The following is an 18,088-nucleotide window of genomic DNA, read 5'->3' as shown; positions in this document are numbered from 1 at the left end:
CAAGCGGTGGCCCATGCAATTGGCCCTTCCTTGCTGAAGAAGCGGATCCGTGGGAGACTGGAAAAACTACTTGGAGGGGTGGGATTGAGCTAGAGTAAGACACATACAAATAGCTTCTGCTTATTGAGCATGCGTGTGTGGCAGCCAGGAGCCATGGGCTTTGTTTGATATGTATATGTCATTTGATTTTCTCCACAACCCCATGAAGTCGCTTCTAGTAGTCCCATTTCTGATATGGGATGACTGAGGCTCAGAGGGGTGAGAATATATACATTTCTATCTAGTTTGTGTAGAAAAGTAAAAGGAAAGAAATCCCACGCTACCTAAGGACCTTTGGATGGAGATGGCCACCTGCTGCTTTCCATCTGATCATCTCACCCCTGGAAGGGAAGGAGAGACAGAGACTTCAAAACCCTCAGGCTCAGCCCGATTCCCTTTCCGCTTTAAAGCTGCCACCATCCACCAACTTTATTCCTTCCTTCTCCTTGGGCCCATCCCCGATGTGGCTTGGCTCCTGAGCATTGGCTTCCCTTCCTCGCTCCTCTCAGGGGTCACCCAGACCCTTTTACCCGGAAAGTCAGACACAGTGGAGCCCAGATGGGAGAGAGAATCTGAAAACATTCTCCCTTCCTAAGTCCAGTCTGATTTCAAGCCCATCTGAAGTCTGTGTCAAGCTCTGAGACCAGCAGCTTATCAGATCCACCCTTGCTTGATACCACAGCAGAGATGTGACCATTGCTTCTAGGCCATTTGGCCTACAGAGGCCTCCTAGGCACAACAGCAGATGATAAGAGGCACTTGGTGGGCAAACTGTCTTATGTGGTCCACAAAAAGATCAGGCTCTTCAACTTAGAAATCCCCTCTCCCTGGGCCCTAGCCCCATTTAGGTGAGAGCTCTCTTCCTCTTGGCAGGATGGTTGTAAATAAGAGGGGTGATCTTTAAGGCCCAAGTTTCTGGGGTATGTAAAGATGGTGTGGGCAGGGATAGCAGGGATGTGGGGAGGCCAGTCAGGGAGATTTGACTCAGTGGACTTTATAATGGGCATTGCCAGGCTGGGAGGCTGGGAGGGCACAGGACGTCACTGATCTGACACTTTTCCTCTTTGGACTCATGCAGGGAGTGGTAGGCATGGCGTTGGAATGCTTAGAAGTGGGGTCCAGGCTAGGAGTCAACCACACTGTCTCTCTCTTACCCTAGTCATAAACTGTGGTGACCCTGGGATTCCAGCCAATGGCCTCCGGCTGGGCAATGACTTCAGGTACAACAAAACTGTGACATACCAGTGTATCCCTGGCTACATGATGGAGTCACACAGGGTGTCTGTGCTGAGCTGCACCAAGGACCGAACATGGAATGGTACCAAGCCAGTCTGCAAAGGTGTGTCTGAGGGCTGAAGATGTGGACAGAGGGCCAAAGGATACACAAGTGAGACGTGGGCCTGGAGTATCTAGAAGGGAGGGAGAGCCCTACCATCCTCTGGGGAAAGTGTCCAAGGTGAGGACTGGTCCTGTATGAATATTGTCAGATGGGAGATGGAAGATACCAAGGTAAGGCTTGGATTTGAACATCATGGGAAGGTTATGCAGAGGCAAGACAGGGTGGTCACATTTCAGATGCAAGATCAGAGCTCCTGCAGTAGGAGGGGTCCTTTCTGATTCTTTCTGCTTGGCCCAGACTCCCAGCTGGTGCAGGGGACTCAGTAGAATACATAATGGTGGGCAGGGGACTGATTTCCCCAGGATGGCACCAGAACTCCGCCTGCTCTGGTGTCCCCCTCAGCTATCATGTGCAAGCCGCCTCAGCTCATCCCCAACGGGAAAGTGGTGGGATCTGACTTCATGTGGGGCTCCAGTGTGACTTACGCCTGCCTGGAAGGGTACCAGCTCTCCTTGCCAGCAGTGCTCACCTGTGAAGGAAACGGATCCTGGACCGGAGAGCTGCCTCAGTGCTTCCGTAAGTGGCTCACAGGGACCTGGGGTGCATCCTGTCTGATGGCTCCTTCCCTTCCCTCCACAGAGCTTCACTGGGGGAAAGCCTAGAGTAAGCAGCTCCTTGCCCCAGACCAGGGAAGAGTTTGTCGCTACTGTCTGGAGTCACAGTGGAAAGGAATTAAATCAGATGAGGAAGGCATTTCTTCACTTGAAGGGGGCAGTACTCAAAGATTTGGGGACAGCCAGTGCTAGGAACATGCCCATCTTTGTGGAAAATCCCTTGCGTGGAAAAGACTACTGAAGGTCCCTGATTTTCTGGTGAGATGCTACCTTTTATCCACCTGGCCCAGCTTTGTCCTGATGAGCTCCAAGCCCATTCCAGGACTGGTTCCTGACCAGGGTCCCCAGAGAAGTAAACTGTGGGTCTCTTTTTTTGACAACCCCATGAATGGGCTCTGGAAGCTTTTCTTCTTGCCCATGCTTTGGATAAACAAACCTATTTTTCCTTTCTAATCGACATTTTTGTAATTCTGCAAATTACATGCTCATGACACTGTTTAGATACCTCTAAGATTTGTTTCAGTTGGGAATTTCAGCAGGGATTAGGGCCAGCAGCCCAAAAGTGGACATAGGCAGTTGGTTCATGGTTAACACCTCTGAACTTCACACAACCACCAGGGGACATTGAAAGTTCATTGAGTCTCAGCACTGAGTGTGGACTCAGCAACCTTGCTTTTCCTATTGAGAAAAATAGAGTTGCCAATATTTCTTTTTAACAATGTATGATGGGGACTGCGGGGGTGGGGGGTGGCAGTATAGCTGAGTGTCAGAGTGCATACTTGGCATGAGTGAGGCCCTGGGCTCAATCCCCAGCGCACGCACACACACACACACACACACTCACAAAGCAAATAATGAATTAAGGCCATTGTAAAAGAAAATTGTACTATATTAGAAAATAATATTTCTCAAAGATAAACCATAGTCAGGCTTGGATTCTGCCTCCACATGGATCACATGTATTTTTCATATATAGTGATACACACACAAGTCTCTATAAGCGGTGTTGGATCATGCTGTACATGTTATTTCATGACTTGTATTCACTGATGGGCCATAAGGACCTTTCCCTCAACACCTCTCTCTATTAGTATATGCAGATCTATGCATCATCATTTTTAATGGCTTTAAAGAATTTCCTACACCACACCACAGTTTGCTTAATCTCCTCCCATTGGTGATGAATTTAGATTGTCTCCAATTTAATCATGTTAGAAGTAGTTCTGTAGTAAATATCCCTGCAAATAACTTTTCTTCACTCTCATAGAAGAGTCTTGGGAGTGCGATTGCTGGGCCAGTGGGCAGGCCCCTGTACTTCCTGACACGTGTTGCCCTGAACTGCCTTCTGGAAAGAGCGTCTTCATTTACATTCCACCTGCAATTTCAGCAATGGTTCTTTTTTAAAACTTTTTTTAGTTTTAGGTGGACACAATATCTTTATTTTTTATTTTTATGTGGTGCTGAGACTCGCACCCTCATCAACAATGGAGTTGCCAATATTTTAAAATATCTACAAGCCCGTGGAGTTTAAAAAGATATCTCATCCCTTTAATTGTATCCCATTGCTTGTTAGACAGGCTGAGCGGATCTTTGTCAGCCTTTGCATATCTTGTTTTTGGAGTTGTCTCTTCCAGATATTACGGTATCTAGTCTACCCGGCTTCTAGCTTGCTTCTGATTGGTCAGCTCAGAATCTCCAATTTCCAGGGCATAGGCTACGGGTTCATCTTGCATTTTATCTTGCTTGTGATAGTGAACCTCACAGCTGTGTGTGCACACATGATAGCATAAAGTGATGTTTGTAGTGATGCCACAGGAGCTTTGCCATGGCATTGGACCTGGGACTTTGCAGTTGCCAGGCAAGCACTCTACCACTGAGCCACATCCCCAGCCTACTGGTTGTGAATTTTTTTTTTACCTTTGCTTTTTTTCTTTATTTACTGGCTAATGCCATAATTTCATTCTTCTTTAATGCCGAGTAACTTTCCATTATGTATATATACCACATTTTCTTTATCATTCATCTATTGAAGGGCACCTAGATTGGTTCCATAGTTTGGCTATTATGAATTGAGCTTAATGATATTTCTGATGTTAATATGAACTCAGTGGAATGGGCACACTCATACACACCTGCCACAGTGTAGATGTCAACGTTTTTGAAAGAAATTTGACACTATACCTCACTGAAACCATGCTCAAACCTTTGAAGATAAGTGCACTCCTAGAAAATGCTCTTAAAAAGATAATATGTGTGGAAGGAAAGTCATGTATAATTTTATAATAGAAAATGCCTAACATCAGAGTTATGATAAAATGTAATTACAGTTGGGTGTAGTGGCAAATGCTTATCATCCCAGCTACTTAGGAAGTTGCTGAGGTAGGAGGATTATAAGTTCAAACTCAGCTTCAGCGACTTAGCAAGACCCTGTCTCAAAATAAAAAGGGCTAGGGATGTGGTTCAATGGTTAAGTACACCTGGGTTCATTCCCTAGTATCTTCCAGAAATGTAATGACAATGTAACTACCCATTGCAAAATTGTGTAGCCAATAAAGGATGATAATTTTATAAACATAGAAAACATTTGCAGGATGATATTAAGTGAATGAAACAAGATTGCAGTCATGTGGGTACTGAGTCTGTAGCCAAACACAGATATACATACAACCAAATAAGGAATGGAAGGGGATATGCATTTTTGTTTTTTCCTTTGCCATACGGGGGATTGAACCCACAGTCTCAGCGTGCTAAGAACGGGCCCTACCACTGAGCTACACCCACAGCCCTGCCTCCATATTCTGAACTCCCTGAGATGTTACTCCTTTACTTGGACAGTGATTGCCAGGCTCTCTGAGTGTGCAAAGGACAGGAGATTAGCAGTTGCAGCAGAGACAAGTGGAAGCAGCTGCAGTCCCAGAGTTCAAGTGGAACCTAGAAGGACACAGAACAAAGGCAGAGCCAGTGGACAACTGGGCTTTAGAAAGTAACTGAGACCCACTTTCCTCCCCTGTCTTCCCAGCCGTGTTCTGTGGCGATCCTGGGGTCCCGCCCCGTGGGAGAAGAGAGGACCGAGGCTTCTCGTACAGGTCATCTGTGTCCTACTCCTGCCACCCTCCTCTGGTGCTGGTGGGCTCTCCACGGAGGTTTTGTCAATCAGATGGGACATGGAGTGGCACCCAGCCCAGCTGCATAGGTGAGGGGGCTGTGGGGCTGAGTGCGGGGCTAGGCAGTTGGGGGGGCAGTCATCTTTGCGACCTGAGAGGCTGTTTTCCCTTTCCCGTCTCATCTGCAATAAGGAACAAGTCCTCCTCCTTCAGGTTTCTTGGAGCAGGATGAGAAATGGCCAGAGTTAATGTCTTGGGGATTCAGCATTCAACTGGGGCTCTGGGGCAGGCAGAGCCTCAGAAGGCAGGGGGCATCGGGATGTGGCTTGGTTTTCTACATTCGTCTGTCAGGGTGACTGCCACGGTGAAAGTGTGGGTGACCATGTGGCCTGCTTCTTTGTTTGGGCCATCCAGATCCCACGCTGACCATGTGTGCGGACCCCGGAGTGCCACAGTTCGGGATACAGAACAATTCCCAAGGCTACCAGGTAAGGAGGTCAGCCAAGATGGGGCCTTCCTGCCTCCTGTCCCTTCCTGTCACAGTGAGCATCAGAAGACTCAGGGACCTTCTTGGGGACAGCACGGGGGCAAGACAAGACTTGAAATTGGAGGAAAAAAGTGTTCTGCTTTATTGAACCCTTCGAAACTGGAAGAGCTCTGTCCACCAGGGAGGCAGAGGAGGCAGGCGGCTTGCAGGGCCGTGAACACTCCCCGCAACCCCAGAGTTGGGGTGGGTGTTTGTGGAAATACTGAAATGTGTGAGGCAGACAGACCTCCTGTCCTCAAGGCACCCGCACCCTGGCCACAGACACAGCTTATTCTGGGTGATGGGAACCAGCAGGGGCCACCCCAGAGGCATGTCTGCCAGCAGGCAGATGAGTGCACTCCTAGAAATTCTCCCAAGAAAATAATACACGTGAAAGTCACGTGTACCTTTATAATAGAAAATGCCTAACATCAGATTTATGATAAAATGTAATTACAGTGCAACCGCCATTGCAAAATTGTGTAGCCAATAAATGATAATGATGTTGTAAACATAGAAAATGTTTGCAGGATGATATTAAGTGTATGAAGCACCTGTGAGGATGGAGGCCCCTCACACATTTCAGAAGGAGCTATGGGAGGAGGAGTCTTGGATGGCCTGGGGTGGGGGGGATTGAATGGAGGAAAGGAAGCAGAAAGGCAGGGGGTGGACAGTTAGCTAGAGCCCAAGACACGCCCAAGAAGGTGTCAGGGACTAACCTGGGAAGGACAGGCTGGGCCCTCACCGGGTGACATCACTTACTCCTTCAATCTGTGCGGCAGCAGATATTCACTGCCATGAGCAGTTCCAGATGAGGAGACTCATGGTGAGTAGGCAGGCGAGGGGCTTGCCCTGATGGAGCTGCTCAGATGGTGATAATAATCCAACTACCAACATCACTTCCATGAGTGCCAAGCATCACATAATGTGGTATAAGGGGGCTTGAACAAGGTGGTCATTATTTTAGGTAGGGTAGTTAGGGAAGAGCCCTCCTAAAGGTGGCATTTGAACTGCGGCCTCCACAATGAGAAGGGCAATCCTGTGCAAAGCTGGGTGACACTCCTGTCTGAGCCAGGGCCAGAGCACAGGATCTCCGAGGCAGGGAAGGGCTTATCAGGGTGAGGGTGGACAGCAAGCCTCCAGCCAGTCTGCAGCCCAGTAGGCGAGGAGGAGAGGTGAAGTCAGAGGTCTGGGCTAGGTGTGGAAGCTTCGGTGGCTGCTGAGGTTAGACACAATACACCTCACCAGAAGTTTCTGTGTGGTCCAAAAGTTCCACTCCTGGAACTTTTTTATTGCCTAGAGACAGTCTTGCACATGTCACCAGGGAATAAGAAAAACTGTAATATAATCATAGAGTGGATTATTACACAGCAGTGAAAATGAATGCACCACAGCTCTACGTAACACGGATGCATCCTGGAGATGCATCATTAATGACAGTGGTGATGCAAGATGAAAACTAGTAAGACTAATTAAACTGTTTGGAGATGTATTACACATTGATGGGATAGGACTACTATTAACAGGGTAAGGAAAAATTCAGGAGAGTGGTTACCACTGAGAGGGACTCAAGGGATGGGGCAGAGAAGGAGCAGGGGCTATGACCACCATGCCACAGAGTTGAGCCTTCAGTGGCACAGTGGTTCCACTCACGGAGCTCGTTCTGTGATCACACGCCCTGTCCCCATCGGTTCCCGGAATCCTTTGTACGTCTCAGATAACTCCTAACAATTTTTGCAAGGCGGGGGCCTGGACCAGGTCATGCGGGGCCCTGAAGCCAATGTCATCTCCTGGGTTTTATTTGAAAAGTCACAGGAAGCAACATCATTTGAAAGACCACTTGGGCTGCCGAGTTGAGACTGAAGGACAGAGGGGGGAAGAATAGAGGCACTCAGACAAGCAGGACGCTGTGGAGGTGACTCACGAGAAAAGTAAGGGTAAGGGTGATGTTGTGAGAGCTCAGGGACAGCAGGGAGAGACATGGAGCCTTCGGGGCACAGTGTCCTTCCACAGAGCTAAGAGGACCTGACCATGGGTTGGACTGAGGCATGGAAAGAGTCAAACGTGACTTGAGGTTTCTGATTTGCACAACTGGGTGGATAAAGTTGCCGTTTGCTGAATCAAATGATGAAATCTAAGAGGAAGACAAGTTGGGTGTGGAAGGGAGTGGAAATCACGGAGTTTCACGTTGCACTGGAATTTGCTCCAGGAGGTGACAGGAACACAGGAGCATCTGAGTGGGAAGTGGTACCTTCTGAGTTGCCGTGTAGGAAACTGATGTGGTCACAAAGTGGATTGGAGAGGGGGAGGCGGGGCTAGTGGCTGCAGGAGTGTGGAGGGGGACAGTTAGGAGCTAGTGGAGGTGACAGTGGGGAACACAGCTGAGCAGGGGAGAAGCAGAGGGAGGGGCTATTCTGTGAGTGAGATGTTCAAGAAGCCCAGAGCCCTGCTGGGGGAGGGACATCAGTAAAGAAAGCAAGTCTCCCATCCTTGGGGAACTCACCGTTTCATAGAAGAAAGGGACACACTCGGGCGGTGATCTGTACACCATGTTTTCCATCCCACCACCGCCTCATTTGAGAGTCATCCAGGCAGAGTCACCCAGGGTTGCAGGCAGAGGCAGCAGCGTGGGCAGGTGCTGGGTCAGGGCAAGAAAGCAGCGGGTGACAGGTGTCACTGGCTGGAAAGGGATGACGGGACCCTCTGTCCTTGCCACAGGTTGGCAGCACGGTGCTCTTCCGTTGTCAGAAAGGATACCTGCTTCAGGGCTCCACCACCAGGACCTGCCTGCCCAACCTGACCTGGAGTGGAACTCCGCCCGACTGCGTCCGTGAGTGCAGCCCCCACCTGCGTCCCCCTGCCCGCGGGCACCTGGGAGATGCGCTGAATGCTCTGAGTGCCCTGAATGGCAGGGAGCTTTCTGCCTCTGTCCCCACCAGTGCCGACTTCTTTGTGGTGTTTGCCCCCTGGGGCTTCACAGATGTCTCCACACAAAAGCCTTTCTGGAATTTGAAGGCAATTCCCTGCCTTCGCAAAGCAAAATCTGTCCAGTGGCAGCAAAAACTAAGTACAAGGCCCGGCCCAGGGGGTCCGGGGATTTCAGGCTCTGACCACAGTGACTCCATCTTCCCGCAGGCAGTGCTGCAGGCTTGGATTCCTCCAGGGCTGGCCAAGCCATCCGCCACGCGATCTCCATCTTGGCCATTCCTAGACACCAAGTCTGGGGCTGGGGAGGAGTCTGAGGAGGGGGTGCTGGGCAGGAAAGGACCCAGAAGGGAAAGGGAGGGAATGTTCCATCTGGAACCGGAATGGTGGAGGAGGCCCCCGAAGACCCCATCTCCTCAGGTCTAACTAAGTCTCTCCTCCCGCCAGCCCACCACTGCAAGCAGCCGGAGACACCAACCCATGCCAACGTCGGGGCCCTGGACCTGCCCTCCATGGGCTACACGCTCATCTACTCCTGCCAGGAGGGCTTCTCCCTCAAGGGTGGTTCCGAGCACCGCACCTGCCGGGCGGACGGCAGCTGGACCGGCAAGCCGCCCATCTGCCTGGGTGAGTGAGCCGGCCCAGAGCCCCCGGGTGGGAGGCCAGAAGGGACTCTGTGCTTGGGCTGAAAAGGTGAAAGGAAGGAATAAACGGGATTTCCAGGAGCCGGACCCTGGCTCAGATTCTGCGAGGCACTGTGTCTCCAAGAGACCACCCCAGAGCAGTCTAAGGAGGCGCCTGGCGAACCCCAAGGCTTAGCTCGCCACCTCTGCACATTGCAGGGGCAGGCGCATCACCAGGCACAGAAAAGGTCGCTCTTCCACCAACTCAGAAGGACACATGACATAGATTATAAACTTGATGAAACGGTACCCACCCAAGATGGCCAGGACCCCCCACACACCTTGTTACTTTTTTTAACTAATACATAAAAATAATGCACATTTCTGAGGTCGCATGTGACATTTCGGTACATAGACACTGCATAAAGTTCAAGTCAGCAAACATCTCTGTCCTCAAGTGATCACCAGCCCCTCCCTCTTCTCCATCCACAATTTCTCTATTTCTTGTGCATCATCACTGTGCAGGATTCAGTGCTAGAGACACAGCCCTGCCCTGAAAGGAGCTCATACTTGACTGCAGAGAGACAGACGTGTTTTCAGGTGTAACAGTACCTTGAGGAACGTAGCTATGCGCTGAACACCGAGGGAACGGGGACGGAGGGCGCTAAACCTGGGGGGAGTCAGGGAAGGCTTCCTGGAGAAGGTGATGTTTGAGTCTGGCCTTAAGTGAAAGGGTCAAATATAGAGCATCATTTGATGCTGGAATAGAATTGAACTCTCTCTTATAGGAGCTGACCTCACCATATGCACTTTGTGTGGGTTAGCTCATTTAATCCTCATCATCCTATGAGTCAGTGCTGATCCCATCTATGTTTGATATATGAGGAAACTGGGGCACAGAGAGGTTAAGTCATATGCCCAAAGTCACCAGCTGATAAAGGAAAAGATCCAAACTCTGACATTCTAGCTTCAGGGTCCATGCCCTTAACTACTTAGCCATCCTGCCTGCCAAACAGACTTTTGATGATCAGAGTCTTGATCAGAATAACATTGTTTTATTTTCATTGTATGGATTATTATAAATTTTATTTATAGAAAGCAATATTTGCTTTTTAAATTGAAGTGACACACTTGTGCATATGTACGGGGCACATATTTTGGGGAACAGCATGACATTTATCCTTTCTATGTGTTTTCCACATGTGGAGATGATACAAGGGTTCTTTTTAAAAGTATATTCATTATTCATTTTTTGTTGTGGCAAAATTTACCAAACATAAAATTTTAAGTACACAATTCAGTGATATTAGATACATTCACGATATCATTCAACCATCACCACTATCCATTTCCAGAACTTTGTCATCATCCTGAACAGAAATTCTGTGCCTATTAAACAATATCTCCCATCTTCTTAGCCTGCGGTAACCTCTGTTTTACTCTCCATCTCTGTGAAATTGACTGTTCTAAATATCTTGTGTCAGTGACATCATACAACATTTGTCCTTTTGTGCCTGGTTTATTACACTTGGCATAATGTAGTCAGCATTCATCCATGTTTTGGCAGTCTCAGAATCTCATTCCTTTTTAATGGCTGAATAATATTTTATGATGTGTTTATATTATTTCATTTTGTTTGTCTATTCATCCATTGATGGACACTTTGGTTGTTTCTACTTGGCTATTTTATGAAAAATGCTGCTGTTAACAAATGTTTTGTGTGAATATTTTCAATTCTCTTGGGTAGACATCTACAAGTAGAATGTGGCATGTTGAGAAGCTGCCAAGCTGTTCTCCACAGTGCCTGCACCATTTTGCATTCCCAGCAGCAAATATACCCAGGTTCCAATTGCTCTACATACTTGCCAACACTTATTATTGTCCATCTTTTTTAGCATAGCCATCCAAAAAGGATGCCAAGTGGTGCCTCATGATTTTAGTTTTTTCATCCAATTAATGCTTCATTTTTCACTGACAAATAAATATTGGTATGTGTACAACATGATGTTCTGACATCTGTATATGTTGTGGAATGGCTGGACCAAGCTAATTAGCACTTAAAAACTACTCTTAGCAATTTCGTATATACAATACTTTGTTATTGACCTGCTCACCACCACATACAGTAAATCTTGAACTTGTTCCTCATGTCTAACTGAAATTTTGTACCCTTTGACCAACATCTCCCCAACTCCACCTGCTCACTGCCCCAGCCCCTGGGAACTATCATGTTCCTTTCTGCTTCTAGAGTCTAACTTCTTTTTATTTCTGTATGATTATAAAAAGAAGTGAGCTCATGCAGGAGTTACTTAGCTTATTTCACTTACTGTCCTCATGTTGTCAGGACAACATCTCCTTTTAACAGGCTGAATAGCATTCGTGTGTGTGTGTGTGTGTGTGTGTGTGTGTGTAAAAATGGACAAGGGGGTTGATTCCATATCGTGTCTGCTGTGGATGATGCTGAACTATCAGGGGAGTGTTGGCATCACTTGGGCATAGTGACATCAGTCCCACTGGGCAGATACCCAGGAGTGAGACCTCTGGATCATATGGTAATTCTATTTCCACTTTTTCTCCTGGCTACTTCAAGATTATGGTAGATACTGTTCCCCTGGTTATTTAATGCAGTAATAAAGAATCACATATATGGTTATCTCCTAAAGCCTCATTTAAAATTTTAATAACTGTCACTGGTGCAATGGATTTCCTTTGCAGTTCTTTATTATTCTGAGATGGGGCCACACTCCTTGTCTAAGAAGCTGAGTCCAAAGCAGGTCTCACTCCAAAGAGGACCCACTGACCTCGTGTCGCACGGTTTCCAACAGAGTGTGGACCAGAGGCTGATGCTGTTTTCTTCCATTCTCTCTCCCCAGCAGAGGTCCGGCCCAGTGGGAGACCCATCAACACTGCCCGGGAGCCGCCACTCACTCAAGCCTCCGGTATGCATGGTCCAGACCATTGGCTCAAGACGCCTGTGTGGTTTCTACTGCCTAGTGAGCCAGAAACATGCACACGAGTTCCAGTGGGAGGACACGGTTTCCCCACCTTCCTCCCCAGCTAGGCAGCCTAGAAGGAAGTGAGACTGAAGGAAGCAGAAACCTCATCAGAAGAGAGAGGCAGGGCCTCCCAGAAACACATCCAGAGCTCTGAGCTCTGGCACCATGAGTTGCTCCCATGGCACAGGCTTAGATCCAGGTCCTGCCCAGGGAGATTCCTGGAAATTCTTACCTGTTTAAGATTGGTATTGTGTCTTTCAAAGTGTCATATCCAGAACTGATGGAATGACAGGTATGGCCTGACCAATGCAAAATTAATGCAGACTATCACATGCCTTTTTTGAACCTTCTACTTTTTTTAACCACTTGAGTTAGTCAGCTTGCTGTTACTGTAACAAATAAATACCTGAGATAGCTTGTGAACAGAAAAGGTTTATTTTGGCTCATGGTCTTGGAGGTCAGCCCATGAGTGATTGACCTCTTGTTTTGGGGACTATGGAAGGAGCAAGTTCATGTTGAGGTGCAAAAGAGAGACAAGAAGAGGAAGGGGAAAGGTCCCACAACCCCCTTCAAGAGCATATGCCCAGTGACCTAAACCCTCCCACTAGGCCTCACTTACTCCCAATATTGCCCAACTGGGGACCAGTCCTTTACCACGTGGGCCTTTTGAGAGGCACTTTATGTCAGCACGACCCATCCACTCTGAGACTCGGGATGATCACAAGAGAGCCAGAGCATTCGACCACCCTTCCCATGTGTTAGACATTGGGGGAAGAAACAGCTTCCTTGAGCAAGCTGGGATCCATCATCAGCTGCCCCCCCCCTTTATGCCCCCAACACACAAATCCCTCTCACACCTGTTTCTCAATTCCTCTAGTTCCTGGGGATGTTTTTGCCAAGAATTCCCTATGGAAAGGGGCCTATGAGTACCAGGGGAAGAAGCAGCCAGCCATGCTCAGAGTGACCGGCTTCCAGGCTGCCAATAGCAAGGTCAACGCCACCATGATTGACCACAGTGGTGTGGAGCTGCACTTGGCTGGTAAGGAGGAGACCATGTCCACAAAGCAAGGTGGGTGGGAAGGTGGTGGGTTCCCATCTTCACCAGGAAGCCTACCATCTCACATCTCACAGGAGGCTCGTCCATGTGCCTGGTGGTCAGGGAAAGAGGGGATGTCTGTTCACCTTGACCACACACTAATGAAAAGGTTAGCTGACCAACATTAATAACTTCAGTGTGTAAAAAGCTCTTAGAAGAGAGAGTTCTGTCCCTAAAACCAAACCAAAAAATGGGGCTGAGAATTCTCAGAAGCCCAAGTACACAGCAATCAATCAAAGAAAATGTATCTTTCGGCAGTCATGGAAAAAATGAACACAAAGTGTGGTTTTCCACTGACCCCATTAGCTCAGAGCTTTTAAAGTGATAAAGCTCAGCGCAGGTCAGGTCTAGCAAGAAGACCCAAGGAAAATATGTAGAGTCTAGAAGTGAGTTGGGCAATTCACGTCAAGGTCCTTGAAGGTGACGGGACTCATCAATTACATTTCTAACAGTTTTTGTCATAGAAATTGATATGGATAGAGTCCAACACTTATTAATAAAGGAAGTTCTATTTAGAGGGTTCTTTTCTACAAAAAGCTAAAAATAGAAATTTTCCAAAAAATAAAATAATAGGTGTTATAATTATGTCATATCTGCTAGATAAAATACCATGTCAACCTCAGAGGGATTTGCACCCATTATAATGCATTCAAAATCTGACTCCAGTTTTTGAAATTAAAAAATGTATTTGTAATAAAGAAAATTGGTATCATTTACAATGAAATGTTAACATTGGTTGTTGTTTAGTCATGAGATCAGGAGGGAATATTTTTTTTTCCTTCATGTACCTCTGCATTTTTTTAAAAAAATCTCCTCAATCTTCAATGTTTGTATAACCAGAAAAACTAAAAATCTTAGAAAGCAAGTGTTTCTTCGATAGATGATAGATTGATGAATGCACAAGTAAATGAGCATGCTGATACACGATCCTATGTGTTCATAGTCACACATACACACAGCCACATCCACTGCTTTGTTCCAATATAGTCTTAAACACATTCATTTACCCCGCATGCATGCCCTCAGGTCTTCCTGCACCCACTGAACTCTAAGCATATCTATGTATTAATGGCAGACCAAAATGCAAAAATTCACATTCTCACGCGTGCATGTATAAACAGGATCAGTCTCCACCCAGTAGTCTAGTTACTAACACATAGTTGCACACACTTGCACCTACTCACACTCAGCCCATACTAACATGTGACAGTATACTCACCTCCTCACAGGCGTGCAGAGAATGTTTCCATTGATGGATACATGTGAAATTCACACCCATTTACCTGCAAATTTAGGTTTTGAGATTTTCATACTTCTTTCAAGTATACCACCCACTCTCCAAACTTTCTTTTCCCAGGATATTACAAGAAAGAAGATTTCCATCTCCTGCTGCAAGTCTACCAGATTACAGGGCCTGTGGAGATCTTTGTGAATAAGTTCAAAGATGACCACTGGGCTTTAGATGGGCATGTAAGTTCAGCAAATTGATCTCCATTCCCAATTCCCAGGGAGGAGGAGGAGGACAGAGAGTTATGGAAACTCCAGGGATCAACATGGAAACTTGGAGGTTCTCTGTGGGCCCAGGACTGGGAGCAAGGGAGACCTAGTCTGCTAATAAAATGGGAAAAGGGAAAAAATTAAAAGGGCCAAAGGGTCACCATATCTGAGAGAGATGAGGAAGTTCTGCTTTTAGAGCAGGGTTAGAGGACATGGGTATAAGCAAGTTGAAGGTCATAGTTTGGTGCATGAGAACAGGAAGAAGGTGGTAAGTGGCAAGTGACCTTGAACATGTACTTGCAAGATGTGGACTGTGATTTTTAGCAGAGCTTGAGAGACCAGCACACGTAGGAAAGGTGAAACTTCCTTGCATTCTCTTGGGAGAGCATTATATGCTAGGGACTCCTCCAGGTGGAAGTCAGTCCCTGTGCAAGAGAAGAGAGATTCAGGACCAGGAGCAGCTGGAGCCTAGGCCAGCCAGGGAGTGTTTAAGGGGATAGCAGGGTAGGTCAGCCTAGAGTGCATTAGACAGAGGGTGTGCCCTGGGGATGGAGCAAGGGTTGGGAGGTACACCAGCAGCTGAGCATCCTCAAAGCCCACTTTAGCTGCTGAGGTCACTGTTTGAGCATCGTGGAGGCAGAGGGAGAGGGAGCAGGAAGGATTTATGGCCTCTACTACCCACCTAAAACTAACATCTATTGAAACTATGTTCAACTCTCCAAAGCACATTAATCTGCTAGGGATATTTTAATCATGTTTGTTCCATGATGCTCCAAAAATTGGTTTCCATCACAGAAATAATAGCTCCTATGTATCTAAGACCTATAAATGTCCTGGTGCTTTAATTCCGATTCATTTAATCCTCCCAGTAACCCTATAACAAACTGTTATTCCCATTTTACAAATGAGAAACTGAGGCCCAGACCTCAGTGATCTGAACAGTAGAAAACAGAATGTTCTTCCTATATCATACCAAGTACATGCCCCCCCCCATACATACACACACACATCAGTGCCTTGGTGTAGGCAGAATCATGTCTGTGCTTTGAGCAGCAGTTGGTAGGTGACACCAGCAAGAACCTATGATCATATCTCTGGCCTGACCTGGTGTGGCCAGCAGGAGTTCTAGATCCTTCTAGCATGCCTTGCATCTTGCTCTCTCTGCCCCCCACCATTGCAGGTCTCCTCGGAATCTGCAGGAGGTACCTTCATCTACCAAGGCTCCGTCAAGGGTCAAGGCTTTGGCCAGTTTGGCTTTCAAAGACTTGGTAACTAGCAATTGTCCCCTGGAAGTGTGGGCTCGTGGGGTGGGAGGGAAACTGTGTTCTGGGATAGAGGAGAGGACTGGCAAAGTTCAACATCCGAGACAAGGTTCTTAGCCTCTTTTGGATCCAGGACACCTCTCAGATCCTGACAAAAGCTATGTCACAACTCTCCAAACACCGATGCCTGGCAGTTGACCTCTGCCACACAGTTCCTCGCTCAGCCCTTGAGTTCAGAGTCCCGACTGCAGGGCCACCAAGAGCCTCAGGCATCATCACTGCTGCCACAAAAGAGCAAGTCATCCTGGTTGGCATTGTCCTCATTTCAGATGAGAAAGCTGAGCGCAAGGAGGTGGCCCTTTGCTCCTCCCCAGCACCTTGACCCTGTGTGTTTCATGTTATCCTAGTCCAGCCTCCTCACTTCAGGGATGGCCCTGACCCAGAGCCTCAGGGCACCTGGCCTCTGACTGTCGCAGAGAGGGGCCCTGGCTTCTCAGGAGCAGTGGAGGTGGAGTGGGGTGGGGGTCATGGGTGCTCCAGAGTCAGCCCCACTCCCCGGGCACTGGGCCCCGGGGTCCCCTGCCTGCCAGGGCAATCCATTACATTTTTCCATAGCTCTGACTTCCAGAAATTTCTATTATAAGCAAAATCTGCCTCCCTGTAGTTCCCCTGTTTGCTGTCCCTCTCCAGAGTTGTTTGAGTTCTGCCATCATGGACTGCATGGAATAAGACCACCCTCTTCCATGCAGCAGCCCTCAAACCTTGCCAAGTTCCCCAGCCCCCACAGTTGAGTCCACTGGGAAGACCTCAGAAAACTGGGGCTCTTGTTTGGGCTCCACAATGGACTCTATCCCTGTACTCTCTTTTAGAGTTCTAGCCTCCTCAGTTAGGTGGGCAAGGACCAGAGTCGGCTTGTGGTCATCTAGGCCCTTCCAGCCTGAGGTGGGGAGAGGTGTCCTCCAGAAGAGGGAGCCTCAGCCCCTCCCCACATCAACCTGAGCTGTTCTACCTCACCTGTGCTGGGTTTTGGCTTCTGATAAAAGGCTTCTAAGGCCAAGAGAAGTATATAGAAACTTTCAAAGGGCTGCGTCCTTTTGGGGTCTTATCTGGGAACATGGCTAAGTCCTATGTGGAATGGCTTCCCCTGGATGGACACTGTCCCCAGGACATCATCTGGGCTCTTCTCAGGGGAATCCCATCTTAGCTGGGGAAGGCAGACGCTTGGACTAAGTGCCACTTCCCGATGGTGTGCAGTGGGACCTTCCACCTCGGGCTGTGTCTCTGTGACTTGAGTGTTATGTTTTGGGAATTGCAGACCTCCGGCTGTTGGAGTCAGATCCCGAATCCATCGGCCGCCACTTTGCTTCCAACAGCAGTTCGGTGGCGGCCGCCATCCTGGTGCCTTTCATCGCCCTCATCATTGCAGGCTTCGTGCTCTATCTCTACAAGCACAGGTACCGGTACCGTGGAGGAAGGGGACAGGAGCGAGAGCGGGGACCAGAGGGTGCCGCCCCGTCCCGACCCCACCCCCTCCCCAGCCCTCCCGCCTTCCTGGCCCGGGCTGTAACTTCGGAGAGGAAGAGCGAGCTCCTCGCCTCCACTGCCCACCTGTCCCCTTCCCTCCTCCCCTCCGGGCCCCGAGTCTCTCCGCACCTCCCTCCCTCTCTATGTCAAGGTCACTCTCTCATCCCCAGGAGAAGACCCAAAGTGCCGTTCAATGGCTACGCCGGCCACGAGAACACAAATGTTCGGGCCACATTTGAGAACCCCATGTACGACCGCAACATCCAGCCCACAGACATCATGGCCAGCGAGGCGGAGTTCACAGTCAGCACAGTGTGTACCGCGGTATAGCCCCCAGGCCTGGCTGCCGCCGCTGCCGCCACCGAGAGCCCCGCCTCCAGCAACCGGTGAGCTGGGCGGGGGAGGCCGGAGGAATGGGCGGGGCGCAGGCAGGAGGACTGGGCGGGGCGCGGGCACGCTTCTGCGCAGGCGCGGGCTCGCCCGGAGACGCACAGCATCCGGGAGCGCGGAGAGGAGAGGGCGGCGCCCTGGGCACAGATGTGC

General features: G+C 48.7%; 1 protein-coding gene across 1 annotated transcript in view; it reads left to right on the top strand.

The window, feature by feature from the left end:
- The window catches only part of Csmd2 (CUB and Sushi multiple domains 2), a 539,902-nt gene extending 522,027 nt beyond the window's left edge, over positions 1-17,875 (top strand). Inside the window, exons 59-70 of the mRNA XM_027937327.2 lie at positions 1,199-1,378; positions 1,781-1,954; positions 5,012-5,185; positions 5,511-5,584; positions 8,341-8,452; positions 8,995-9,174; positions 12,047-12,109; positions 13,044-13,205; positions 14,620-14,732; positions 15,940-16,027; positions 17,337-17,475; positions 17,716-17,875. Of these exons, the coding sequence (XP_027793128.2) occupies positions 1,199-1,378; positions 1,781-1,954; positions 5,012-5,185; positions 5,511-5,584; positions 8,341-8,452; positions 8,995-9,174; positions 12,047-12,109; positions 13,044-13,205; positions 14,620-14,732; positions 15,940-16,027; positions 17,337-17,475; positions 17,716-17,875 (1,619 nt within the window). The remainder of the gene's footprint in view (positions 1-1,198; positions 1,379-1,780; positions 1,955-5,011; positions 5,186-5,510; positions 5,585-8,340; positions 8,453-8,994; positions 9,175-12,046; positions 12,110-13,043; positions 13,206-14,619; positions 14,733-15,939; positions 16,028-17,336; positions 17,476-17,715) is intronic.
- The last annotated feature ends 213 nt before the right edge of the window (positions 17,876-18,088 follow it).

The sequence above is a fragment of the Marmota flaviventris genome, chromosome 10 (assembly GCF_047511675.1).
Source record: "Marmota flaviventris isolate mMarFla1 chromosome 10, mMarFla1.hap1, whole genome shotgun sequence".
NCBI lineage: Eukaryota > Metazoa > Chordata > Mammalia > Rodentia > Sciuridae > Marmota > Marmota flaviventris.
This window is presented reverse-complemented; position numbering and strand designations above follow the sequence as displayed.